The sequence below is a fragment of the Heliangelus exortis genome, chromosome 2 (genome assembly GCF_036169615.1).
Source record: "Heliangelus exortis chromosome 2, bHelExo1.hap1, whole genome shotgun sequence".
NCBI lineage: Eukaryota > Metazoa > Chordata > Aves > Apodiformes > Trochilidae > Heliangelus > Heliangelus exortis.
Genome location: NC_092423.1, coordinates 104,419,093 through 104,446,861, shown reverse-complemented (window position 1 = coordinate 104,446,861; position 27,769 = coordinate 104,419,093). Strand labels below are relative to the sequence as shown.

Sequence of the window (27,769 nt, the reverse complement as noted above, 5' to 3'; positions counted from 1 at the left end):
CAACTTGGTTGATTCTGTGATTCTGTGAAGGGCTGTTCTCATGCCACTTTTACTGAATATTTCAGATACTAAGGGTCTTCTGTGGCATCAAAAATGTTTATTTACAGACAGTACTTGGATTTAACTTCTAGGCAGAGACAATGTACAACAGAAACCTGCAGTATGCTTTATCAAAGAGAAGTCATGAGGATCAGTTGTTTTGAATGTCAAATGCATCCTTTTTGAAGCCTCTGGACACAGACAAAAGCTGTTTTCCTGACCCATTCCCTCTTCCCCCCCCCCTCAGAAATATAAGCCCGACATGATCACAGACTGCTGCCACTCTGCTGAGTGATATCTGTGAAGTCTTCATTTTTGTCTCTCCCAAATTACTAAAAGGATCTATGATTAAACTCTGTTACCTCCCAACAGTATGCTGAGGTAAGGCACAGCAAGAGACACTTCTGCACACAGGCTTGGTATGCCTCTGCCATTCAAAGGATATGGAACACTTATTTCTTATCAGAGCCCAGAAGGCATCACATGCTGTTCAGGGCTGTAATCAGAGCCCTTAAATAATTAGATTGGCTTCATCATTAAATAAATATTATTCATTAAATGAAGGCAGAAGCCATCTTTAAACTGAAACATTAAAGGCAACTAAACCAAAATAAATACTGTTATCCCTTATTTAAAAGCTCTTTAAAGCTCACAGTTCAGACCTTCCAAATGCAGAACAGAAAGTACTGAGTTTTGCAAACATTTGAAAAAACAAATGTTGATTGCTTATGGTCAGGGTTTTGTGCAAACAGAGCCACATCAGTTACACAGCAAAATGTATTGGGAAAAGCACAAAAGCATTGACACTGTTAAAAGTGACGCATTTTAAGTGACATTATGAATTTGATTTAGGTACACCTTGAAAAGGGCCCTGTGATTTAACACACGTCTGATTCATGGCACAGTTGAGTTGCACCTACCTGTTTCAGGCTGTGACTGACGAGCAGATATGCGACCTGTTAATGTTTCACCTCCAGGGTTAATGTACCTCAGGATAACACGATACAAGTAGAGGTTTGATTTTTCCACATTCAAAGTTATCCTCACTTCATTCTGAAAAATGGAAGTTAATAAAAACAGACATTAAGAGCTGAATAGAGGAAGGCTTAGAAGCCATGCAAGCACCATACTAAAGTCCTACAAGAAAAGCACACATGCAGACAAGTATATACCGGTGACATATGACAGAGGAAGACAGGCAAGCCTAGTGAGAAAATTAATTCACTTACAAGTATAATTAGTGCCAAAATGTTTTCCCCCAGCAACTGAGATCTTCCCTTTAGAGCTTTTTGAGCCCAGGTTGACATAGTGGAGGACTAGGTGGAAGAGCTTAGGGGAAGCCACAGTGACAGGGACAACCACTTCTGGCTGGGAAAAATAAAAAGACAGGGAAAAAGGAGGACAGGAAAGTATATTATTTGTTACTAACACCCAGAGAAAGAAGAACCATTTGGCAAAGACAAACTCCAAAACAGAAAAGAAAAGCCTGGGCAGCTTACAAAAGAATATAGAACAAAACCTACTGTGAAATAAAACTCTTGTTGAATGATACCTTATCCAGGAAGACACAGAGTGGCTGGACTAACTTGTGTGTTGATATTGCACCTTGATAAATGGACAGTATTTTACTGATATTCTCCCCTCCTGTGCCATAAAGCAGGCATACAGTATCAAGGGCTGTCCATATTCCTGGCATCCCAAGGAACAGGCCAGAACCACTGGTCCTAGTCCGAGATCACACATAATGCCCCACAGCATGCTGATGTCTGAGACCACTGCTGAAACTTCTGCTCCTCCACTAGACCCTCAGTTTCTTAGAGATGCAATACCATGCCTGATTTCCTTTGCCCCAGGGCTGAACTGACACCTTTGGAGCCACACTGTCCTTGTGGCCACAGGAGCCTGCATTCACACTGCCCCCATTATTTAGTTTGCAGTACAACAGAAAATTGGCAGAGACATGTCCAAAGTTGGTGATGGACTAGGAAAAAATGGATTGTGCACGCTCCAAGGATCTGGCTTCCATCTTTCCACCTTAAATCTTAAAGCTCCCCTCAGAATCCAGTTCTCAGTTGTTTACCCACCACAATCAACTTGCTGTCCCTTTCCAAGGTGCTTGTGGTACAGTGAACTCTGCATCACCATGATCCATTCTGCTTCCCCAAGTTATATAAGTTTCCTGTGTTTCATACACTGGAGAACAGAGCACAAAGCCTCATTTTCTGTCACTCCTTAGAGTTACAGTAAATGCAAGATGTCTAGTTCCCATATGTTTCTCTGAATGTATATGCCTCAGTTCTGTTGCTACTATTCCAGAGACCACCACATTCTTCATACAAATGCAAAGCAGATAGCAAAGATAAATACACAACAGATGCCAGAGCTCAGAGACTAGATAACTAACACCTAGGTGACTGCAGGAGGGCAATGGACCAGAATGGAAAATACAGACAAGCAGGCAAGGGTTTTACAAGTGTTGTAAGTGGGAAAAAAACCTGAAGGATACCACAGGGATAAGAGAGGCACTTGAAAAATAAGAACAGAAAAGGAAAAAGAAATAAACTTGCTTCAGGACATTTATCACAGGGGTTTCTAAGCTTTTATAGAAACCATAGAAAACTCAGTGAAGAAAGAAGATATGTGAGGAATGAGGAAGGAAGACATGTCAGGCCCTGGATTCAAGCAAAGGCAGGGAGTGGGGAGGAATTATTCTTTGAGTTTTGTCACAGATTTAGGCAGTTCTGGCCAGTGCTTTAAATCTGAGTTCAACCTTCAGCTTGTCAGTCTGTAACAAAATACCTGTGTCAGCATCATGACAGAACACCAGTGACCTCCACTGAGGTCACACACAGCTTATTTATTGAAATAGTGTCTTTTCACAAAAAGTTGTTACATTAGCCTTTTGATATGGTAACACTATCTGTCTTCTATCAAATAAATGTTAGGAGTATTATTTCAGGGCCCTGCAAGACACAGAAAAGCTATGTCAAAATTAGGAAAGTTCCTTGAAATGACTATCATTTATGCAAGGACCTAACTAAGGAGGGCCTGGAGCTGGCAATTACTCACATGAGGAAAAAGCTTTGTCCAGGTAAGCAAAATGATGCACTCCTTCAGCAAGATTAGAGAATAAGCCCTTTCACTAGCTCTGCAAAACACCACTGAATATGAAATGTAAAGAGCAGCTGAGCTAGAAAGCTGAACTTTCTAGAGTTTTCTAGAAATCATTGCAGCTACTGGAGAGTTGCCTTCATTTGTGAATGAGGAGTAATTCTGAATACCCAAATATATGAGCTCTAAGATTAAAACAAAACAAAACAAGAAAAAAAACCCCAACAAGATGAAAAACAAAACAACCAAAAAAAAAAAAACCAACAAAAAACCCCAACACAAAAGAACAAAGAGGAAAGAGTGAGTAATGAAGAACAGGAAGGAAATCACTATGCATGTGCTTGGTTATGTGCTTATGCCTCAGTGTATCATGATCCACCAGCCCTCAGACAACTTAGAGATGCTGGACACACAGCTATACCAGAGTACTACTTTTAAGAAGAGTGAGCAAATCCCACTTAAAGCACAAATTTACTTTTTTAAAATCCTAGTTCACTTGCTCATCAGTTCAGTCCAAAGTCAGACAGATCCCTTCTCACACAATTAAATTATGGTGATTTTCTTTCTGTGAGTAACTTCCTTCTGCTGTTGATCAGTCAGTTTGTAAACTGTAAACTAAGTCAAAAAATCTTACAGACTTGCCGCAAAATTGTGTGATTCAAATTATTTAGCCAAACATCATTCTTCTGCTGTTTCCACTGTCCTTGGCATGACAAAAGTTTTTGCATTTAGTATTACAGACTTTAATGCTATTAGTTCTTTTCTTTACATCTATTGCAATATGTGTATCGTTCACCAAAACCCCCTCAAGGAATGTTTCCAAAGATTTGCACAAGCAAAGGCCAACTGACAATAACACCAACATTCTCTATTCCAAGCAGCTATACAGTGCCAAAGAGTTTGGATTAGTGAGATCCTGTCCTGCTTTCTGGTTTCTCCATTACCTTGCACACACACAGCAGTACTGTAGAGACATACACACCACATGCCTATCTCTTCAGCAAAAAGCCTTGAGAGAAATAGCAGCTTACTTGTACAGAGGACATCCGAGCATATCCTCTCCAACTGAAGGTAGGAAATTCCTGAGGATCATAGCCAAATCGAATTTCCCTTCCCGTGACAGTAGTACCATCTTCAATCTCAAACTTTATGTGGTGCAGATCAGGGAAATAATAGTTTTTTTCAGGCCTTTCAAGGAAAAAAACAAACAAACCAACAAAGAATTATCAGTCACTGTATCTACAGGTCTACATCTTAACAGCATGAAGCAGCAGAAGGGAGGCAACCTACTGAGGAATTCTGACAGCAGCTCACAAATTCGAGACAGCTGGTAAAATGGATGTAATGAAAATTCTCTATCCAGAAGCTTTTACAGCTTACATATGTTTTCCAGTATAACTCTAGATGAATATATAGACACATATGCAATGCTACTGCAAAACGGGTATTGGTTATTTAAGGGAAGGAGTCAACAAGTTGTATTAAAATAACAGAAGAAGGCTGCCCAGCAAAATTAATGTCAATAACTAGTAGAATTTATCGGCTTATTTATCTACAAATCTAGAATCTCACTTGAAAGGATAGCAAGGGGACCTGTGGGCAGTTTCAGAGGAGCTATGCTGAATGTAGGAGTTATCAGGAGCTAGAGGCAGACTCACTCCTGACACGCTGTCCCCACCACATGTGCCCGGCACTGGCAGCCACCCCAGGGCTCGGCACACGATGGGCTGAGGGATCCTCCAACATCACACTGGCAGCCTGTCAGGCAAAGAGCAGAAGTCAAATACCCCCTCAGGAAGAAATGATGAAAGCCATCAGAAATTATATCTCAATGCTGCTAATTAAACACTGTTAATGACTCATTTCCTCCTTATGGAGACCTTCAGACTCCCTTCCCCTCAGACTCTTCCAAACACGTGTTAACAGGCATGCTTAGGCTGCAATTACTTCTGGCTTTCCATGTTTGTGGTTGCTTTCTTTATTTCTCCTTGGAATGTGACAAAACCACTTTAAAAAAAGAATTGCAAATAATAAGCCATGCCACATTCCTAAAGGCAGCATGAATTATAGCTGTGCAGAACAGCCATTCAAATGGTTTGCTAATAAGTCAAAATTTCTACACCAATATCAAGATGAATGATTCTTTAAAACAACAAAACCACACCAAGAAAAAAACCCTCAAAATCAAAGAACAAAGCCTAATTTACAAAAAATGTAAGATGTTAATTTTTCAGTCTCAATATTTAACCTCAATAATTTAACTTATCTTACAAAAACTCCACGTGAGAACAATATGTGTATTCATTTAATAGCATATGCATAATTTTAACCAATAACAGACAACATATTGAATGGCTTTCTACAGCAGACAAGACTTGTGGCACAAACTAAAAATCAGCTAGTAACAAGGTATAAAGAGGTACTAAGGAATAGGTACATCTAGACTAAAAATTCCAAGGTGAATTGAAAAGCTGAAAGTTCTTAAATACATATTTACATTATAGTATAAAAAAGTCCAGTTTCCTAAGACATGCTGCACTTCTCACTGAAATAATTAAAGTACTTGACACCTTTGTGAAATAAGATGCCTTTCATTAGCTCCTTGGTTTGCACATTAGGCATGAAAGCTATGTTTGATACAGCAGCCATTATTTTTAACTTTGCACAAATTTAATTAATATTAGAAGTACTTCAGGGCTTTAAAAATTAATCTTTTGCATCAGTCCTAGACATGTATAAAACAGACTTAAATCAGTGATAATACTTTCAATAATTTTGGCAAATCTACCCTGGGGGACAAGGAAGGAAGGGAAGTTGAAGTAGCCCTAAATCCCTCAAAACACACAGCACACCAAGTATCCTTCAGAAGAAGGACCACTTTCTCCACACCACAGCTTACATCTGGCTCTATTTCAAAACACATGAAGCCCTGGGCTAAAACAATATATGAATGTAAAAATACCTGAAAAAAAATAGCTAGTTTCTGTAGTAACATTTCAAGCTATTATTGCAGCAGCAGACCTTAGAAAACTGCTCGGCTGAACAGAGAGGCATGGGTCATGCTTGCAGGAAGATCAACCATCCCTGGCCCCACAGCTCAGGAGAAGGAGTGAGTGGAGGAATAACTCTCAGTTATCTTATTTGATAAAGTAACAGCTACAGCAGTGCCTGTATGACCTCACTGTGGGCTTTGAAAGAGAAGCCTCAGAGTGGTGGTGGTAACCAAAGACCAGAGGAAAGCAAGGTGAGGGACAATAAACTCCAAGAGGAACTCCCTTTCTCATGTGAGCCAGCCACAAAATGGCCAGGGACCACAGCAGTACCACCTGCCTTGCTCTTTCTCCCATTTGGAAGGTAAAGGAGGAGTTACATGGGCTACAAGCAATTAAAAGCAGTCATGCAAAATGCTGTGCACATGAGTAAGTCAACAAATACATCCACATTTTCAAACTGAAACCTAAGGAATTCTAAAGACTGACTTCTGATGCCTTTTTTTCACTTTACCTCGGCAGCCAAAATAATTCTTGTTTTCAAGAGCATAATAACCAGCTTCACAAGTGTCACAGGAATCTCCACAAACATTAGATTTGCAGTAACAATGCCCATTTTCCTGTGAAGAAAACAATTTCATCAGAACGTTTTGTTACCTCTTTCAGAAATTTAATCTTTCAATACTTTACATTTACTCTAATTCTAAAGAGGAAAAACATCCTAATCTCAACAAAAAATATTATCTGGACATAGCTTCATTCATTTATCGATGAACAGACTAGAAAATACATAAACTCAAGATAATGAAAAACTTTCAGAACTGTTACACATCCCTAAGATATATAAAACTCCTGCATACCACTACTTCTTTGCTGCAGTCACTTTATGTGTGAAAGCTGTTATCAGTACTAAGATTTCTACCTGAGCAAATGTTACAATTTATCTTTAAAAAAAAAAATTAAATTAATCAATGTCCTTCTTTAAGTTTCACTTTACCTGCTGACATTCTCCAATCCCACTTAGTGTTCCACTCATTTCACACTGGCATGCTGCACAGATAGAAAAAAACACAAACTCATTTCGTCTTTCCAAGATATTTTACCAGTAAAAAATCCTCACCAGCCTCTATCTGCAATTTTGAGTCATAGCACTACAGGTGTATTTTACTCTGGAAGATTAAGAATGGTAGAAGGATACTGGCAAAAGGTGAGAATTAAAAACAAAGGAGAAAGAACAGGGACTTCTGTGTTATGTGTGATTTACTGCTGTGGTTTAAAGTGTTCTAAATTGTGTTCAACAGAAACAGCCTTCAGTTTGGATTTGCAGTTGTTTTCTTTCTTAGAAATATTCAAACATTTGATGCAAAACACTGTCTTCCAGCCTGACTCCAACCAGTGTTAACTCCATGACTGAAGGCAGAGAAAATTAATTACATGAGAGGTGCAGTAATTGATCTTTGAAAAGATGTTCAGATTGTTTAGTATTTCAAGATTTAGAGACAATGTAATGATATGTGTATTGCCTCTAAGGCTACTGACCCACTCTATGTGACTGTTATGTTGGAAGCTGTCAGAAAGGAAACAGTTGAGGAGAAAAAAGATCTTTAAAGATAGATTTTTTTATCTTTATCTTTTTAATCTTTAGAATTCTTATCATCTGCCTGAAAAGACACCAACTCACCTATTACCAAACACTGAAAATTTCAAACAGATGGGTATTATTTAGATATAAACTGTACCAGAATTGTCCCACCCTGAAGTTACAAGAAGGCCTTTCACTCCTCCACAAGATAGGAGATGGTACTATGTGAAACAGCACATTTTTCTCAAAACAATGAGTCAAGTTCTGGTTTCAGTATTAAGAGCAGAAATCCCATCTCACTCCACTAAAACTGCCACAGGGCTGTATCAAGTACACATCATTGTAACTCAGGGCATACCTTGGTCCAGCACCAGCAAACACTCATGAAATGACAGATTATTTTCTAAAAGTAACTGCTGCTAGCATGGGTAACTTGTTGTTACAATTAAGTAGCATGAAAAACATGCTATTAACAAGAGTTGTGAAAGTCACAGAGAACCAAATATGGTGACAGTGAATAAAGATGACTTTCAAAAGAATTTAACACATTCCATAAGCCAAAGAAACATGTAATGAAACCATACCTGTACATCCCTGAGGGTTTTCTTTGGCCAGGTTCCAGTACAATGGTTTGCACTTACTACAGGTAGGACCTTCAACATGCTGAAGACATTCACAATACCCCTAATGACAGAAAGGAACTAATATGGGTTCACCTCTACCATTGAAAAGATACTGCTCCTTAGTATTAAGAAAAAAAAATATTATTAACAGGCAGTGTACTGACTTTTAAATATGCACAGAAACTGAGGCTGATCCAGACGTCTTAGATTTTTCTGTCTCAAACTATCAGAAAAGGATTGTTCCACACTGCCATTTTTTGTACAGATTTAATTTATTCTGAATGTCCCAGCAGATGTAATTTTCTGCTCTTGTAGAGACTTATTAGAACTGCTCTAAAGTATTAAGTGTTTCAGAAAAAGTTGAAAAAACTAAATTTCCTTAAACATGATTAAGTCTTATATTTAATCCTTCCCCTATTGGTGGAAAACACACACATATACATATACAAGCCTATATAGATACCTCCTCCACCAGTCAGGCTCACTCTCTAGGTCTTCTTTAGTACACACCTAGCAAAGACTGTGATTTCTGGTAATAGACTGCTACAATCATCACTGTATTAATAAAAATAATAATGGAACAGCAACAGTTACAAAGAGATAATAGTATTTTCAAGAATAATTTGATGCTGAAATGCCCTGTTGCAACCCAGAACTAGAAGGTCTTCCCTCGTATGCATATCTGCATTTATACACTAGTGCTCTAGCATACCAAGAAGACATATACATATTCTGTATATAAAAAATAAAAAAGCTCCAACCTCAATTGCTAATTGCACTGGTAGGATCAAAGGACAAAACAGAAAGTTTATTTCCACTCTTACTCTGCAAATAAACTTGTGCAATCCTTTCCACACTCTAAAAGCAGGCTTCAGGACTCAGGCAGTGAAGTAAATGTACTCAGCAAAATCACATGAATTATTAACATGTTGGCTGCAATGCTAGGATACTTACAGAATAAGAACCAACACTACCTGAAGGGTCACATTCACTGTCGACACCTTTATGAAATTAAAAAATAAACACGTTGAAAGATCTTTTGAAAACAGAGCATTGGAATGTAGTAGCGGAGAAATACAATGTAGCAGGTGTGAGTTTGAAAGGACTTTTTTATACATTTACCTTGGAGGGACTCCAATACTTCAAACTTCAGCACTGGCAGAAGCCTTTAATAATGATTTTTAAATGTGTTTTTAGCCTGGTTTCTACTATTTGGTTTGGTATGTGAAGTAGTCACTTGGAAAAATATAGCACTAATCTACAGAACTGAGAGATGATTTCTTAAAAGTTCCTATGCTACCACCTAGAAAAAGGTTTTAATCTTATACTTCACAAAATAACATACAGAATGACAAATAAGCTCATCTAACACATGCTCACGGTGTGTCCCTCCTTCCCCACGCTTCAAGGGGTTTCTATAAAATCCTACAGATGGCCCTGGAGAATAAATAAATACAATAAAACTATGGATGATCCAAATTGGAAGGGAGGTTTCCTCTCAGAACTGCTACCTTGGCAGGAGGGGAAGCTGTCAGATGGAGAAAAAAATCAAGAGAGCAGTGGTAGCACTCACCCTGTAGGTATCAAGCAACAACTTCCCAAAAGTTAAGTAGAGAGGTTTATTTGTTTGCTGTTTTTTCATGTGCGTGTGTTTTTTTAGAGTATCTAGAGTGTTCTTCATTTTTCTTTCCAATAAATACCTCACAAGGTCCTCCTATAACTCATAGGGTCCTCATCCCTTTTGAAATCTAGGAGTTTGAGGTGACCTGTACTATCTTGTTTTCTGCTGCTGCTCTTGACAGAAACAGGATTATCTGGAACCATAAGAAATCTCTCCTCCTCCACCTATTTGTCCCATCCTAAGAGCACGCTTGGTTTTGGCTTTGTGCTTTCTTGCTCTTCTTACACAGGGCAAATTCTGTAATTAGACCTGCACTTCAAAATATGATGATGAAATATATCATAGAAAATTATATGCCCACCAAACATTTAGATCTGGGGGCAGACGAGGCCACAAGGAAGATCTGAAATACACCATGCAACAGTCTTATTGTTTCAGACTCATGTGTACATAAGGTCTCAGTTGTGCTATGATTTACACACATAAGCTAAATGAGATTAATGCCCCAAAAATAACAATGCTGCCTCTGTTCACAGGACTATCTTTGCTGAGACAGAGCATAAGGGTGAAATGGTTAATGGTAGTTATTTCAGTAAAGCAGTAGCCAGTCTCTTAAGGAGAGAGAACAACCTGTCACATTATTTTTTACTGTGGTTGTGATGATTAGTAATAGTAGAATTCTGACTACATGGTCCTTCTTTAGCACTAAAAATTACTTGACTTCTAGGAAAGAGCAGTTCTGTTCATGATAGTCAAGAGGCTTGTCGATTTTTAGTGCCTGCAAGTTTGCTTCTGCTTGGTATGAAAAACATACACATGCCTTTAGACCTGATCAACTGACCTAAATGGCAGTAAAAATTGTTGATATGATCGAAGATTTGCAGACTCAAGCCCTTACAGACTATGATTTGTGGTGCAATATTGGCACTTGTCAAGAGCACACACTAATGGACTGACTTAAAAGTTTACAGGCCAGAGGATCAAATAGTAGAAGCCCAAACCACTTGAAACACAGCTTACATTCTGTTGAACGAGCCAGAACTCATAAATGTAAATGCTCTTTTGCCGAGCCTAAGGTTTAGATTTTATATTTTAAGAGAGATACAACTGCACCAAGGCTAAATATTTCCATGCCCACTTTTATCCTACTAGCCCAGGACAAGTGATGATGTGCCAGGGAGCACATCAGGGTCTGTGGCTGCCAGGAAGCAGCCAGGAAGTTGCCAGCTTTGGATGGAAGAAAACTATCAGGGCTATAGGGGTAGTCTGAGATGGAAATATATTTGAGAAAATTTATTTTTCTTCTGTATTGCAGAAAGAAGGAGGAAAATCCCATTAAGAGGAAGAAAGACTTTTACTCACGCAAGCAGCTGGGATAGCTGTAGTAACCTGGAGCACACTGGTCACATCTTAGTCCAGCATAGTTACCATGGCAAAGGCACTGACCTCCAGGACCACATGTGTTTTCCACTGAGCCAACAGCATCACAGCTACATTCTGCATAGAGAAAACCAAACAAATTATAACTATCCTGACAGGTACGTGTCTAAGCCAGTGGTTATTTCAACCAGAATTTCAGAGGAAGTTACTCTTGAATGTAAAGCAATCACAAGGAAACCAGATAAACCATAATTTTACCACCAAAAATAAATATCCTGGAAGAGATGCTTATAGTGTATTTGCTTCTTCATCTACTGATAACCAGGTTCTTACTGCAACTCTATTACATACAGTTTAGAGATTTAGTTTGATGCCTTGTAAGGGACATGTAAGGGACAGAAATCTATCTTACAGTGGGAAGCATGTCAGATGAGAGAAGTACTTAGCATCTTCAAAAAAACCCAAAACCTTGAGAAACAGCATCCACAAAGTTAGTTCTAGTGGCTAACAAGAAGATTATTAGTAATCATGCACAAGCCCAAATTCATGATGCACAAACAAATGATGCCCAGAGTAAAAAGTGCTGCCATCTTACTTCTACAACCTGGAAAGGAGTGCATTGCAGGAATCTGCATGTAACACACCAGGCAGATCGTGTCAGACCATAAAAAAAGCTGTTTTCAGACTGTAAAAAACAACTCCTCTTGGAGTTGTCACTCTTTCAGACTAACAGTTCTGTCATAGATAAAATGTGCTATTGCACTGAGATGATGCTGGACATTAAACAGGGTCACACTTTATAGATATGCAAATGGGAGCCCAACTGGGAATGCCAGCTGCCCCAGGAAGAGGCTGAAGTTTTGCCTGAAGTTTGGATTTTATGACTGACAGAAATATCTGACTGACAGAATACAAACACTGCATGCTTGATCCATGTTCATGTTCCTACTTCCCCCTTTTGGTTCCTCTTTCTGCTGCAGCCAAAGACATCTGACTGCTGTGTTTACTTCAAAGATGCCTGGAAAGACATAGGGCTTCCTAGGAAGTTAATTTTAGAGAAATACAAATACTGTAGCTTCCAAAAACATCACCTCCACTAGAGTCAACCCCCAGCAGAATATTATATTGCATTCTCTTTTCATTTTAATAACACTGATTTGTTTAAAGGCTTTATTTTCATGTCACTCCTATTGAACAAAGCTTCAGACCTCAAGAAGGCAAGATCAGAGATCATTTCCAGCTGAGGCACACAAAAAGTTATGGATCTACCTCCTTTCTGAAGATGACAACTCCAAACAGAAGAAGCAGGCTGGACTGCTCACTTTCCATCACAGTTTGCAGCATGTTGCATTAGTTTAAGTTTAAATGCATGGCAGCTTATTTTAACAGAACAAGATGTGAACTCAGAACAAGCAGTTCTGAGTCATCCCACTGACTGTGTTTTCAACTATTTTTATCTGTCATTTACAATTTTTTTTTTTGCATGCTTTTTTGAGATTTTATGTCTCCTTTCAGCTTTTTAGGGTTAAAAGTTCGAATCTATTCAATACAGATTTGATTTGCTTTAAGATTGCTTCAGTTCTATGGAAAAAAAAAAGGCTAGAGTATGTTAAAACCACTGAACAGTATGTACTAACGCAGAATCCTGATTTTATGGTTTTCATTAAAAAATGTTAATCTGATCCAAACCATAAAACACAGTCATGTGGTATTTCTTTGTGTTTGGTACCACAACAGAATATATCACTTCAAGGGCATAAAGGAGTCTGCTGTTTATTCACGAGATATAAACAAGTACATAAGCCCAAAAGGAAGAAGACTGACATAGGAAAAAAAAAAAAGAGACAGAGAGAGAAGAAAGTAAACCATAATGATCTACATAAATCTTGCTAAGCAGTGCAGGAAAGTATATACCAGAACTCAGTAATATCCTGTATTCTTGCTCACTGTAAAATTCACTTATTGTTACAGTTAAGACAGGCTGAGAGAATTGGGATTGTTCAGCCTGGAAAAGAGAAGGCTCTAGGAAGACCTTATAGCATCCTTTCAGTACCTGAAGGACGCTACAGGAACGCTGGGGAGGGACATTTTACAAGGGCATATAGCCATAGAACAAGAGAGAATTTTTAAGAAAGACAGGGAGGTTTAGACATCAGAAAGAAATTCTTCATTATGAGGGTGGTGAGACACTGGAACAGGTTGTTCAGGGAATCTGTGGCTGCCTCCTCCCCGGAACTGTCAAAGGCCAGGTTGGACAGGGCTTTGAGCAACCTGGTCTAGTAGGAGGTGTCCCTGCCTTTGGCAGGGGTGGGTGGAAATAGATGATCTTTAAGGTCCCTTCCAACACAAACCATTCTTCAATTCTATGATTAAGAGCCTCTCTTAGTCACTGCAAGGCAGATGAAATCAAGGGACCAGGCAAGACTTGATGGAGTTCTCATACACACAGAAAACCTTTATGATGTTCAAGGTTATGCTTCATCAGGGCTGATTAGTCTTCTTCTCTTGTAAAAGGCAGGTTAGTCCTTGGCTTCAGGCACACTGGTGAAACCCTATGGACATCTTTCTTATTTAATGATTATATGAACAGGTTGACTCTGTGCCTGTCATAAGACCTTAAAATGAGCCAGAAATCACTGTGAAGGACAATATGGGAGCTTCTCATTTCCAGTATTTACCATACACACATTTTACAAGGTGCCCAAAAAAGACCTCTGATAAAATAGCTTAATGCTCAACAGCTCATCTATGTCAGTTCCTTAGCAGTCAGGCATGATCTGTTGCCATGGGTCTCCAAGTGAAAACACCTTTCAGATCCTTTGGTTATTACTAAGACAGCTATGTTACTAGTAAGCATTATTAGACAGCCTACAGCTATTAGTAAGACTGAGGCTATATGGAACTCTCTGACCATGAGAAAAAAAAAAACAAAAAACCTTTGAGAAAATCTTCCTTATTATAGAAACATACCTGGAATTAGTGCTTGGAGAATGAGAATGTATGAGGATTTCACTGCAGAGAACAAGGGTCCCTTGCCCATGTACTGCTGTGAACATTACTCCAGCCACTAGAAGAATGGTACCTGAAAAGCACTCCAGTCTGCCTGTTTGCAGACCTGTTTGATGCTGTCCCTGTGACCAGCAGCCTTACCTTGACAGGCAGGGAATGAGTGGTGGCCAGGGTGACAGCTGTCACACTGAAGCCCAGCTACCCCAGAGCGACAAAGACACCTCCCAAGAAAATCACAGACTTCGGGCTGTGTTCCTGACAAATTACATTCACACACTACAAAAGAAAAAAGACATTTTTGAGGCAGCTTCTGAACAAGCTCTCCTATCTTTTTTAAATTAAAAAAAAAACCCCAACCCTCCTGATGCTGAACAGCACCAAAATCGTCCCATCAGATTTCTTTTGATTGGTAACAGCTTTTATTGATTGCCCACATCAGTAATAATTCAGCATCAAGGGAGACAGTAATGAAGGAGCAAAATAATTTGGCTCAAACTAACAGTGTTGCAGCACTACGCTTAGCATGTCACCACTCAGAATCTGATTTAACCACATCAAGTGGTGTGTCAACTTTTGGAAGTAGTTCCATTCTTTTTAAAGACTGAAATGAAACCATTTATGGTTTCAGGTTACCATCTCAGGTGAGGGGGTAATAAAATGCCTTAGAAGACAGTAGAGTACAGAGATGGTTAATAAAGTTTAAAATCAGTTTTCTGGTTTTTATTAGAAAGGGCAGCTTGGTGAATCAAAGTGAGGTTGTAAACTCAAAGACAAATTATTTATTAAAAAAACCCAAACACAACAGAGGTAAGGAACAGAAATGTCTGCAAAGTTATTCCAAATTTCACCAATGTTACTAAATCCAACCCCACACTGGAGCCTGACAGCTGCATCACACTGTAGGCAGCGTTCAAGAAACGGGAATATTTTTAGAGAGAAATCTTCCCATCGTCACATCTTTCTTCTTTGACTTCTTTGAGTTTTGTGAGAGCCCCTTATGAACACATCTCCATGGCAAAAGATCTTCAACCATAGGTATAAAACCTGGGTCTGTGTGTTGGATACACTTGCCAAAAGTGAACATTGGGCTTACCCTGACAAAAAGGGTAATGGAAATACCCAGCAGCGCAGGTATCGCAGGAAAATCCCCCAAATCCAGTTCGACATCTGCACTGTCCAGTGTTGCCATCACAGTCACTGCCCAGCACTCCTGCACCGTGGCACTGGCACGCTGAGGAGCACATTTGTAAAGAAAACATTTGCCACATTAGGATTTTAAACTATTTCCTATTTCACTGGCATTTAAACCAAGCGCGGGCTTCATGCATCAAAGAAATGGCACCACTTACGCTGACACTGGGAGCCAAAATATCCTGGTTTGCAGCCACCCTCTAGTTACAACAGGAAAGGAAAAGGAAAACAGGAACACATTTAGTGCACAAATCATGCAGCTCATGGTATTTTTGCAGAGAAAAAACAGATCAGTATTTAATAGTTATTATTCTTGAACTGGCAAAACTACTTGCATGACCCTTACATTCAAATCTCACTTTAAAACATAATGATCTGGACTCATGCTCAATCTGCCAGCACAAATTTACAACTTCTACACACACAGAAACTTCCACTCAGAGGTAGCTGCCTTTCTTATGCCTTCAGACTCGGATTTTACTAATTCAAAATATAAATAGCTCAAGAAATGTTCTCTCCCGCTTATTTTCATTACTTTTTCTTCAGAGTTTTCTTTCTTCTTCCTTTTAAAAATATGTGAGAGAAGGGGATATGTGACAGAGCATATTCAGAGGCATATCCGGGGAATTATTTTGGATGCTGTAAAAAGGAGATAAGTGGTACAGGACACTGAGGCTTTGTGGGCTGGGATGGCAACTGCAGACACTTTGAAAACAACAGAGACTTGTAAATGCATATGTGGAAATACATACTGTCTGCTTTTGTCTAAGTGTCTGCTACGTTCACAGAAGAAAATATGTTTTCATTGCCAACATAAACTGCTGATCTATTAAAGCTAACAGAAATGAAAGGGAAGACTGTTGATGAAAAAGTTTTTGAGCTTTTCTTAAAGTTATTAATCTTGAATTTTATTACAAGCATGTATGCGATTCAGTGCTAGCTGTGATGATGTCTCCCTACTGCAGTATAATAATATACACTAAAAAAATGTAAGTCCACTGAGGGAACCATTGTATGGATTGCAGGCAGCTCTGCAGTGAGCTAAAAAAGAAGTATGCAGTTCTCAGAAATCAGTGTTTTTCACTGCCAAGGGCGATGTACAATTTGCCAGGTGCAAGAGGACACTCCAGAAGCAGAGGCCAGTGAGCCTGAAGAAAGATTTACACGGCAAAGCAGCTGACAAGTTGTATGTGTCAGAAAGTCTTGATGGATCTGTTTGTAAGAACACCAAAGAAGATGGTCAGCCCTCTCTGCAGATGTTTGCCGGAGGCTGGTCAAATTTATTTTGATCCATAACTCTTTCCAAAACTAGCCTACTAAACTGTTCAATACAAACATGACAGTTTGATGAACTTCTAGGAAGAATAAAGGGTGTCTGAAACATAAATACCAACAGTAGCAAAATTACTACATAAATTTTCACAAAAGAGTAGGCCCCACTGATATGGTGAAAAGCCCTAACACGGGGAAGAAACAGCAAAATGGGGGGTGGAGGGGTGTGGAAACACCAAGAACTTGCCAATTATGACACCAGCCATATCATCTCTTGGATTTGGAGAAGTAAATGGATATACAGGAAGACCTTTAAGAGAAAAGAAATAATTAAATGTATTTGAAACAGACACAGTTATTTAACTGAAATAATGACAAACTGTTAAGTCACCTGCTGTCAATACAGAGAGCATGATATTCACATGACTGGTAACCACCTTCAGTTATTTTCTGTTCAATTAGGAACAGGGTAAGAAACATTTTCCTTTTGTTCTCCAATTCAGGTACAAACATCTCTTCTTGAAAGAACATTATGAAAGGCCAAACACCATCTGGTGCTACCAGGCTGCTTCCTTGCTCCTTACCCTTTTGTACAGAAAGCTTTCTCATGCTAGATGGTGTTATGAGAGCTATCCATGGAACACTATACTCATTTCCCTGCTTCCAGCTGAATGTCTCTCTCTTGCTATGTGCCTTTACCACTTATTGCCTGAAGTGACAGAATTGGGAATCAATTCTGGGAACCTTTTATTAGAGAATCCTTCAGATCAGAAATGGAAAAAACATCCCAATAAACCTTCATCTATTAAGATGGGATGCAAAGTTGATGTGCTACAAAGATCAGTGGGATTTATATCAAGGTCTTCCTGATCTGAACTGATTTTAAAATGTTGGGTTACAGAAAAGAAGATAAATGAAATATGATAATCTGAAGTGTAGAGTGCACTATACAGAGAAGGTTTACTCTATCACAGTCATTGAATTGCATTTTCCACATTTTTTTTCCTTTATTTTGTATTGATTTCTCTCTTCTTCCAATTTTATCAGGGTACCTCGGTTTTAGGCGAAAAATCTTGCCCCAGAACAGCACCTGTTTAACTGGCTGCCAGAAACACACTTTTGGGGGGAACAAAACATCCCACATGTGGAATTTTTACAATCTGGTTGTGGAGACACAAGCTTTTATGCAGCAAACACCATTCAGATGTCACTTTTTTCCTCAGTTATTTTATGTATGGATTGTTTATGGGGAACACATTTAATTTTCTGAATTCCCAACATTTCACTTTAATCTCTTTAAAATAAAGTAAAAATCTAATTTGCAATTAATCAATAGCACTAGATAGCATTCTATTAATATTTTCAATAAACAAAAGCACTAAGCATGTGTGCCACATAATTTTTTTCTAGAGTGTTTGTTTTCTCTGGATTTACAAATACTTTTAATTCAACCACTTCCTGAAAAATCTGAAACAAACTGGAACCCTTTCTTCAATCACCTATCTGTACCTACCCACAGTCCAGCACAAATAAAACAGCATGGCTAAGAGCCTTATGCCCTGCCAGGAGGACCTTACCAATATTATGAAGGTGTTATTTTAGACATTTTTAATAGACATTTTAAAATAGACAATTTATTTTAGAATCCACTGACAGCTTCTTTTATCAGGAGCAACACAAGTTCTAAATCCTAGGAGGCATCAAAGAGCACACATATCCATTTTATCCCATCTCTTTCACAACAGTTATGTTCCATTTCCCAGTCTAAATAGGTTTAATACCTAAAGGTCCTGAGACATGTTTAAGTACAATTTGCTCAGGACTTTAGGACTGCAGTTCATGACTTACTAAGAGATAGTCTGTATCCTTAATGAAGGTGTCTTAAAAGAGCAGTGGTATCCTTTTAATTTTTCAACTGACCATCATTTTGTAAACCAAACCAGACTCTCTTCACTATTATGCCAGAATGTGTAAACATGTGAAGCTGAAATGCCAGATGTTGTAACCACCTCAAGTGCTATGGAAAAGCTAATCCTTCAATACACAAATAAAATACTAAAAAAGAGGCATTTTTATTTGTATACTTACGGACACAAAAGGGATAATCATAGAATCCTTCAGCACAGTGTTCACAGTTTTCTCCCTGGAAATTCTGCTTACAGAGGCAGCGGCCAGATCCTTCCTCACATCCCTCTGCATATGCCAAGTCACAACTGCAGGCTAAGTAAGTATCAGCAATTAGGAACTTTTTTGTGAAACAATGAATTTGTCTTTTACAGCAGTGCACAATGGCATTATAATAGTGCTTCATGTGCTGTTGCAAAGGTCTCATTATACCAACATTTGCATACTGTTACATATTTTCCAAGCATTCCATATCACCAATCAATTATTGTGATATCCCTTAGAAGTAAGACCTTTATTAGTTCCTAAGAGTGTTTAATTTTTGGGGGTATTTTAATTTGGAAAGCTGTGTATTACTCCACAGCACTGCAGCAACACTCTTTTCCGTGGCTTCTGCTCATCTCACTCCGTGGTCTAGGTTCTTCTTCTTAAAATGTTATATTAGTAATTATCCATTTGCATTATTTATTAGTTGTTAAGCTCAGCACCATGTAACACAGGAGTAGTGATCCTGGTGACCTTTTAAGCTACAGAATAAAATTTTCAGGCTACCAAGAGCCAAAGGATGCTTCACATGCACATCAGAGAGCTAAAAGAACCAAGGTCATGAGCAACAAAGAAAGTCATTTTCAGTTGTTCTCCAACATCTTTTGGCCACTCTTTCATTTTTCCACCCCAGAAGACACATTCCACGCTCTCAGTATAGAAAAAACCAAAAAATACAAAACAAAAAAGCATGCTACCACCATAAGAATATGAATATGCTTAAGAGAAAAGAACTCACGTATACAGCCATCAGGAGCTCTCACTGGAACACCATAAGGACGATAATAACCTTTTGCACATTGCTCACAGTTAATACCAGCTGTGTTATGCTGTGCAAAATAAACCACAAGGAGCATTTGAGATAAAAAGGGGAACTTGGAAGAATTAAGAAACAATAACATCCTTTACACTGTTTCTACATACAAGTAAAAAAAAAGGATCAGCACGGGAAAAAAATGGAACATGACTGCAGCATTCATAATTTGCTGCTCTTTTACTACCTGTTCCCTATAGATTTCTGAATCATTGCATCCTCATATAGTGAAGCTGAATTGTATCTCTAAATCATGATATATACCATCTATTTCAACCAAAAAACTAAACTTTGGGAAAATAATTTCTGTTTTCACTATCATATCATATTTATCAGTGATCATACCCCTGTACTTGGCACTGTTGAGGCCACGCTAAGACTGTGTTGGTTTGGGCCCCTTACTACAAGAAGGACATTGAGGTGATGGAGTACATTCAAAGAAGGACAATGAAGCTGGTGAGAGATTTGGAGAACAAGTCTTTTGAGGAGTATCTGAGGGGACTGGGATTGCTGAATTTGGAGAAGAGAAGGCTAAGGGGAGGCCTTATTGCTCTCTACAGCTACCTGAAAGGAGGATGTAGTGACATTGGGGTTGGTCTCTTCTCCCAAGTAACAAGTGATAGGACAAGAGGAAATAAGACTCAAGTTGCTCCAGGGATGTTTAGATTGGGTATTAGGAAATATCGCTCCACTGAAAGGGTTGGCAAGTGCTGGAACAGGCTGCCCAGGGAACTTGTCTAGTTACCATCCCTGGAAGTCTTTAAAATATGTTTAGATATGGTGCTCAGGGACATGGTTTCATGATGGACTTGGCAGTGATAGATTAACAGTTGGAATCAATGATCTTAAAGGTTCTTTCCAACCTAAATGTTTCTATGATTCTACATTGCAGGGCACATTCTTCAGAGGCTACTGGTGCTAGCTCCTATGGCACATCAAAAGCCCCACTCAAGACAGAGTCCCAGGAGGCAGATACCTCTGTCCAGGTCATAGCCAGGTCTATGATTCTATGAATTTGCCTGCCCAGGTCTCTCCAGCACTGAGAAGGGACAATTTGCTGCTATCTATAACTAACTGGTGAGAGGATACAGAGGGTAGAGCACAGCATTAGGATAAGAAGCAATAGGAACAAATGTGAACATGGAAATTTCAGTGAGATATCAGGGGAAAAAAAATTAACATGAAGGTGGTCAAACACTAAAAGAGGCCACCATGAGTGGTTTTGTCATCTCCTTTTCTGTAGGTGTTCAAGGCTTGACTGAACAACTCCCTGAGCAACCTGAACTAATTAGACCTCCTCTGAGTAGGGAGTTGGACTATATGATTTCCAGACATTCCTTGTTATCAGACTCTAAAGAAATCGGATCTCTTTATATGCCACATTTCAATTCTACCACTTCTTCATTCAAACAATCATTCTTAACACTTTTTTTTCCTGAGACAAACAGAAAAAGTAAATTAAAATCCACATGTTTTCTCCACAAGGAAAAAACCCAGCAGGACTCATAGATTTAGATTAATTTTGCTCTTTTTTATCCTGAAAGCAATATAAGAGAAACATTCTCTCATGGACAAAGAACTGAAAGAAAGGAACAACATGATAAATCTTCCCAAACAACATGAACAAAGTTGTGCACAGAAATGTCAAGTGGAAGACAAAGAACATTTCTTCTACTCATGCTAGCAAAATTACTCTCTTCTGATTGCCTTTTGGACAATATGTGATTATGCTGTGGCGATAATATGGAAAACATCCCTTATGAATGGATATTTCCTTTTTTTGTTGTTGCTTGAATACAGCTAATTTTAAATGCACAGAATGCTTATACATAAATCATGATGCATAGGTTTCATGGGAACACAGGCTTCATGTTAATTTTCCCTTTGAATTATTTTCCAGTCAAGTGTTCATCATCATACTTCAGATGACTTGACAGCAGACAAGCATGGCTGTCTTTAACCCTTAGATCTCTGAAGCTCATTATTTATTAATGACAGATGCAGTGTGAAGTCTCTGACTCCAACTTTGTATTTGGTGACTCAATCCAACCAAGCCTCTAAGACAGATTAAGGGGCTGGAGCATGTGGCATGTAAGGAGAAACTTAGAAAGGAATGGTTTGGTTTTGTTTGGTTTGGGTTGGTTTGCAGAAGAGATGTTCAAGGTGGGTAGAGGTGTCTAATGGCAGTTTTCTACTGCTAAGGAGAGGTTTTCATAGAAGACAGAGCCAACTCTTCCCAGATGTGAACGGCAAAAGGGCAAAAGCCATGTGTCACAAGTTGTACTTGGGGAAATTCCTACTGGATGGTAACAAAAAGCTCTTTACTATGAAAGTAATTAAATGGTGTAAAAGATTACCCAGAATCTGTGGAATCTACATCCTCAGAAATGTTCAGAACTCAACTGGACATTTCTTGGTGCAACCTGATATAACTTCCCATCTAGTCTTGAGCACTAGTCTAGATGACTTCCAGAGGTCCCTCCTACGATTCTGTTCCCTTTCAATATCTAAAAGCAACCTTCTTGGTATAGCCTATGCCTTCCTTTACTCCTGATGATGAGGTAGAGCCCTCTGTGTTTTGCTGCAGTAAGAAATCAACAGGACTGAGCTGGAATTTTATTTGGTTAATTTTACTTCCTTTTAGGCAGCAAACCAGCAGAGTTTGTAATAACAGGGAAGGGATTTTTTTAATTTTTTTTTTTTTTTGAGATTTAATTGTCACATTTTGTGGCTATATTTGAATCACACAGGACTGAGCAGATGTACAATTTGTGTCTTTTATTCACTAACAAGCAATGTTACACAATGTAAATTACTTCCAGATACCTTTTGCTTTGAGTACAAGTAACACCAGAGAAATGGAGCTACCTGGACTGGTCAGCCTCCAAACTATTGGTGTGGACACAGTCCCATTTCAGTAGCCATTCTTCAAACACCATCTATTTAAACTGACTGAAATGACCTTTTTACCTGGCAGTTAATGCAGACTCCTCCACCTTCATAATGCCCATGGATGTTTAAGCTTTCTTGACGCTGATCAACATCAGCATCGTAGTAGCAATCAGTGGCATGGCCATGGCAATTGCAGGCTGAAAAAGGAATACTCCAAGTCAGCTTTCACTATAATGGTGGAAATACATAGTGTAGCAAAGATAAAGGAGCAGCTTAGAGTTTTTTATGAATACATACACTCAGGTATATTGGAGTTTGCTCAAATACACGTGTTTACCTATAAACAACTGGATTTTCATACCAGAAACATAGTTATGTCATCTAGATTTGAGGAAAATGGTCTGCTAGGCTTATCAGGTGAGGCATTACTTGCACCATCTCAAAACAAGAAATTTATGCATAAGTGGAGAACTAGGAAGCTCTAGAAGAATTGTCTCAGCATCTCTCAGTTTTTTTAAGATTATCAGAAACATGTTCAAATGTTTATTCTATTTTTCCATGTCTGAAAATACATCTGGGCTGAAGCTGTGTACAATAAATCTCAATTTAAAATAAACAATTATAGATAAGATATACACATTAAAATAAAAGGACCCGCTCTTAGGAACTCCGATACTCAGCTGCAGGTAAATATATACTAACAAACTTAGCTATAAATTTTCCTAGCTGTTGTCTTCTGAATGGATAATTTTAGTTCATTATACTTCCCAATAATTGTGGATTTAAAAAGAAGTATGGTTTTAAGAAGTATGGTATGAAGAACAATACTACTGCTACCAGTACTAATAATAACATGTTGTTATTATCTAGAAAAGGACAGAATCAGGTGACTGAGACAAGTCATTTCCCTGGGTCTCACCTGTGATAAATTTTACTTTGGGTGGCTTGTGGTTGGCCCCTTTCCTTCATTTTTCCCTTAAGGCAAATAAAGGTAACAGCTGAACCCACAGTGGCTCTGAATCCATCTCTACATATATGTTCTGCTATACTTTTAACTCCTTCTAACAGGTGTTAATATTGCAGTGCTCAGAAGAGACTGAGAGATACCTGTGAGGCTTTGCTGGGAAGCACATCAACCTCACATATGTCTCAGTCTAGGAAGTTCAGCTATTGAAAACATCTGACCTACATCCACTGATATATATGGCCTTGTACACACATCAACAGGCTTCACCCATCTTCTTCCAGCAAGTCCTGAAAAGCCTTTGCTGTCTTACCTTTGGCAAAAAGGCCTAGCAATAGAAATCCCAGAGCCAGCCTAATGTTCATGCCTTGCTTGCAGAAGAGAATTAACCTGAAAAAAAGCTTCACACTTTGCAAATGAAGTTTGAGTAAAGGGTGACGGATTTACCCAGAAAATAATTTACCTCTTTTAACAGAGGTCAGTTATAGATATCTCCTAATCTTCCCATCTTAGTTAAAATGACTCTTTTCCCATTGGTCATGCAAAGCCCTGCCTCTCTTCACTGAAATTTTCCAGAACTATAATATAAATTAGATAGGAACCAATCCGAGTAACAAGCAAACAGAATAAATCAAAGGGCAGAACCATGGCTTTGCCATAAACTCACCCTACGCCTTTTTTTTTTTCTGCTCTGATATTCTTTTCTCACAGGAGAGAAACAACAGAAACTTTTCTGAAAGAATGTAGTGAGCAAAAAAGGTTTCCCCAAACATCTGAGTGCTAGGTGAGCTTATAATTACAGATGTTCAAGCACTCCAGGAAAACCTTCCCAGGAAATCCCTGAAGTTTTGACTTTATAAGGGTATGAGTTCATGTTTAGGGAAATCCTCCCTTCATCTCAATCAGGGGATAAGTTACTCTGGCAGGCATAAGCCTGGGTTCCTGAAAGTACCTCTGGGCACTTGAAACACAAGTTAAGGGCTCTGGCCCTACCTGCTTCCCAATGAGGGAAACGTATAGGAAATAATCCTTCCAAACTCTATCCCAAGTACCTGGCACAATTGTGAGCACAACTCAGGGACAACTGATTCTTCATGCCTTGCTACACGATCATCCAGAAAAGAGAAGGAACACTGGATCATGACCTACATTTCCTCTACATCTTTAAATCTGAATAGTTTTGGATAAGGAAGACCCTTCCTAAAGACTACCAACAACACAGCTGAGGTGGTAGCCTACCATCAGCTTTCCTTACAGTCTGCTGATAGCAACCACCAGGTCACAATTGGATTCCCTGCCCAGGCTGTGACAGGCTGTGAAGAACTTTGTTGGGGTTTTTTTTATTCCTACAGTTCTCCAAGAAAACAAAACATCACACAAATGAGATGCTGGTTCAAGATACAAAGTCAGAAAAGGAAAGAAGTGAATATTTAAAAAAAAAAAAATAAAGTTACAACACAAATAAATCTCCTTGCCCCGAGGGCCAAACTGGCTGAGCTACAGCTCACAAGAATGTCTCCTAATAACAACAGGAAATTATTTGCTCAGACTACAGCAACAGTATTTTCTCTCACAGAAGAATAAAGTCATTCTACCTCTCCAAGTGTCTTCTTACCACTTTGTGCCATTTGCTGACCCATAAGTACTGGGAAACTCATAGGAAGGGTTGGGTTTATCCCTACAAGCTCCCACCAACCTCTTTCAGTTTCTCTCAGTAAATCCCAGGCTTCTGGGAAGCTTAAGGAAGTTGCTTGAATTCATTCACTACTGACTGCCAGCAAAAGAGGTCTGCACCTGGCAGAGACACTCAACAAATCACTTCAAACTGCTAGGAGCAATCCATACTAAAAAGGGTATTTTTTTCAGAGGTAGTCAGAAGCAAAGTTGTTTTGGCTCTGAATCTTTTAGATGATCTTCTGTAAACTCATCCTTTAAAAAACATGACATTATTTATGCTCTTTGTCTATCTCCTTCCTGGCAGAAAACATTTTCCTTTCAAACAGTGGAATTTAAATGAGGTTTCAAATATTGTCCAAAAAATTGTGTCCCAACATGCCCATCTCCTATCAAACACTTTAATCATCTTCCCCCACACTCAACACTCAATCTTCCTACTGCAGTTTTGATTTAATGAGCCACCTCTTTATTCCTCAGACTAATTATACAGATACATCTCTCTGGCTTTCAAGTAAGGTTCTCCTGTTAACGGTTTGTACCCACTGGCTACGCTGCTCTCAGGAATGGCAGACAAGGAAAAGAAGTTAGTCCAGCCACAAAGAAAACTGCAGCTGCCAGCACATTTACTCAGAATATGATATTCACAGAGACTGGAACATAGACTGCACAACAGTCCATGCACATAGACAGTACAACCGGCCAGAAGGATGCAAAAACCCCTCCAACAAGTGGGGTCCGTATGAACAGTTAACAAAAGATGAAAACACGTGGAGGTAGAAGAAAGGACAAGGGGATTCTCTAGCTTAACTACTCAGTCTGTGGAGCTAAAGTACCCCCAACTATGAGCACGGGAAGGGGCTGAAGTGTGGAACTGCCAGGACTCCCCAACGGGAATGTCATATGTAGGGTCAGCAAAGGGCTGCTGTCAGTACGAGAAGAGAGGGCAGCTGAGGGTCTGCAAGCAGTGGCAGCCTTGAGTCATCAATCTCTCTGCAACCTCGACACCAGAAGCCTGGCTGGGGGGGCAGGCAAGTTTTGCAAATGCCCACAGTTTCTGCTGTGCTAGTGGGGATCCACAATCTGTCAGCAGACAGCTATAGAGGAGGAGAAATGTTGACTCAATGTCCTACAAACAGGCTTCCACTTTTCTCTGTAATTTTCCCACAGAAATTACTATTTTCATTGTTTAATAAGAGAGAAGAATGTAAATAATATTCGCTGCATCATCTGCTCCTTATTGCTGTATAGAAAGAATTTTCTCAATAATGAAAAAAAGGATGTTAAAACATGCAGTGTCTTAGTTAGGCTCCATGAACATATGTGCTAAGGATAATTCCCACCTGTTTGTCAATGTCCCTTTTAATGTAGAATCTTTCAGGATACTCACGTTCACACAGATTTGTGCTTCCAGCTGTTGCAGGTTGCCACGGTTTCTGATTATATCCTGGGCAGCAGTGATCACAGGTTTCCCCACAAGTGTTATGCTGACATTCACACTGAAATCTACAGAAATGAAAGCCTCTTATTCTACTGAAGCTGGATTTTTTTTCTTGATTTTATTGCAGTCCAGAATTTATACATAGTGTGAAATGAGCAGAACATAAGCTAACAGATGAGGAGGTCAAGCAGTAATACTACAACATTTTGGAACTTTTCTAAATTTTTTTCATGATTGATTACTTTAATCATGTGATTATGAGCTTATTAGCATTAAAAATCTTATAGATAAAGTTTATAACTCTATTCAATAGACAGGCTTATGAAACTTTATTCAAGAATAATAAATTAAGGAGATATGTAACAGTTTAGTCTTCATTCTGAGGTTCAAACTTGTTGACATATATTAAATAAAAATATTTATCACCTTTATATGCATGCCTTCTTAAGTGTTTTCATTATGCTTTGTTTACAATAATTGTATTTGTGTTTCAAACAAATGATGATCATAATTTCACCTTGTCATTTTTCAAATCATGCACACTATTCATCAAGAAAATGTAGTTCATATTTCTTTTGATTTAGCTAAATGCAGTCTAATAACCAAGAGACAATACACTTTATTGCCATAGATTTCACACCTTCTGTACTCACTTTTCCCTAGCATAAGCATCTGCAAATGAGGCACCCATGCACCCACCTGTTCTTCAATAAAACACAAGTGAAAATATTGCACTGTCCTGATAAAAGTTTGTTTCAATATCACAATGGGTAGGAGCAACAGATGGTTTAAACCAGGCTTTTAAAATACATTTTTGACAGCCCGATTATTCACAGTCCCTTCCCTAAAGCAGATGAGCCAAGAAGCCTGATCTAACTCCTTGTGAAATCAATATGGAGAACATAAACTTTACAGGGAAAGGGAATTTCTTCTGGTTTTATTTTTTCTAGTACTGACTGAAAGCCATTGGATCTTGGCCGAGTTCAGGAAGCAGATC

The 27,769-nt window shown here is 38.8% G+C and overlaps 1 protein-coding gene across 1 annotated transcript in view; it reads right to left on the bottom strand.

Moving 5' to 3' along the window:
- Positions 1–27,769, bottom strand: part of LAMA3 (laminin subunit alpha 3) — a 119,161-nt gene that overhangs the window by 68,186 nt on the left and 23,206 nt on the right. Inside the window, exons 7-20 of the mRNA XM_071737333.1 lie at positions 26,722–26,837; positions 22,772–22,890; positions 19,727–19,817; positions 18,907–19,038; positions 17,066–17,128; positions 14,497–14,631; positions 11,329–11,463; positions 9,300–9,346; positions 8,307–8,406; positions 7,138–7,190; positions 6,655–6,760; positions 4,809–4,908; positions 4,182–4,338; positions 960–1,092 (exon numbers count right to left, since the gene is read on the bottom strand). Of these exons, the coding sequence (XP_071593434.1) occupies positions 960–1,092; positions 4,182–4,338; positions 4,809–4,908; positions 6,655–6,760; positions 7,138–7,190; positions 8,307–8,406; positions 9,300–9,346; positions 11,329–11,463; positions 14,497–14,631; positions 17,066–17,128; positions 18,907–19,038; positions 19,727–19,817; positions 22,772–22,890; positions 26,722–26,837 (1,487 nt within the window). The remainder of the gene's footprint in view (positions 1–959; positions 1,093–4,181; positions 4,339–4,808; positions 4,909–6,654; positions 6,761–7,137; positions 7,191–8,306; positions 8,407–9,299; positions 9,347–11,328; positions 11,464–14,496; positions 14,632–17,065; positions 17,129–18,906; positions 19,039–19,726; positions 19,818–22,771; positions 22,891–26,721; positions 26,838–27,769) is intronic.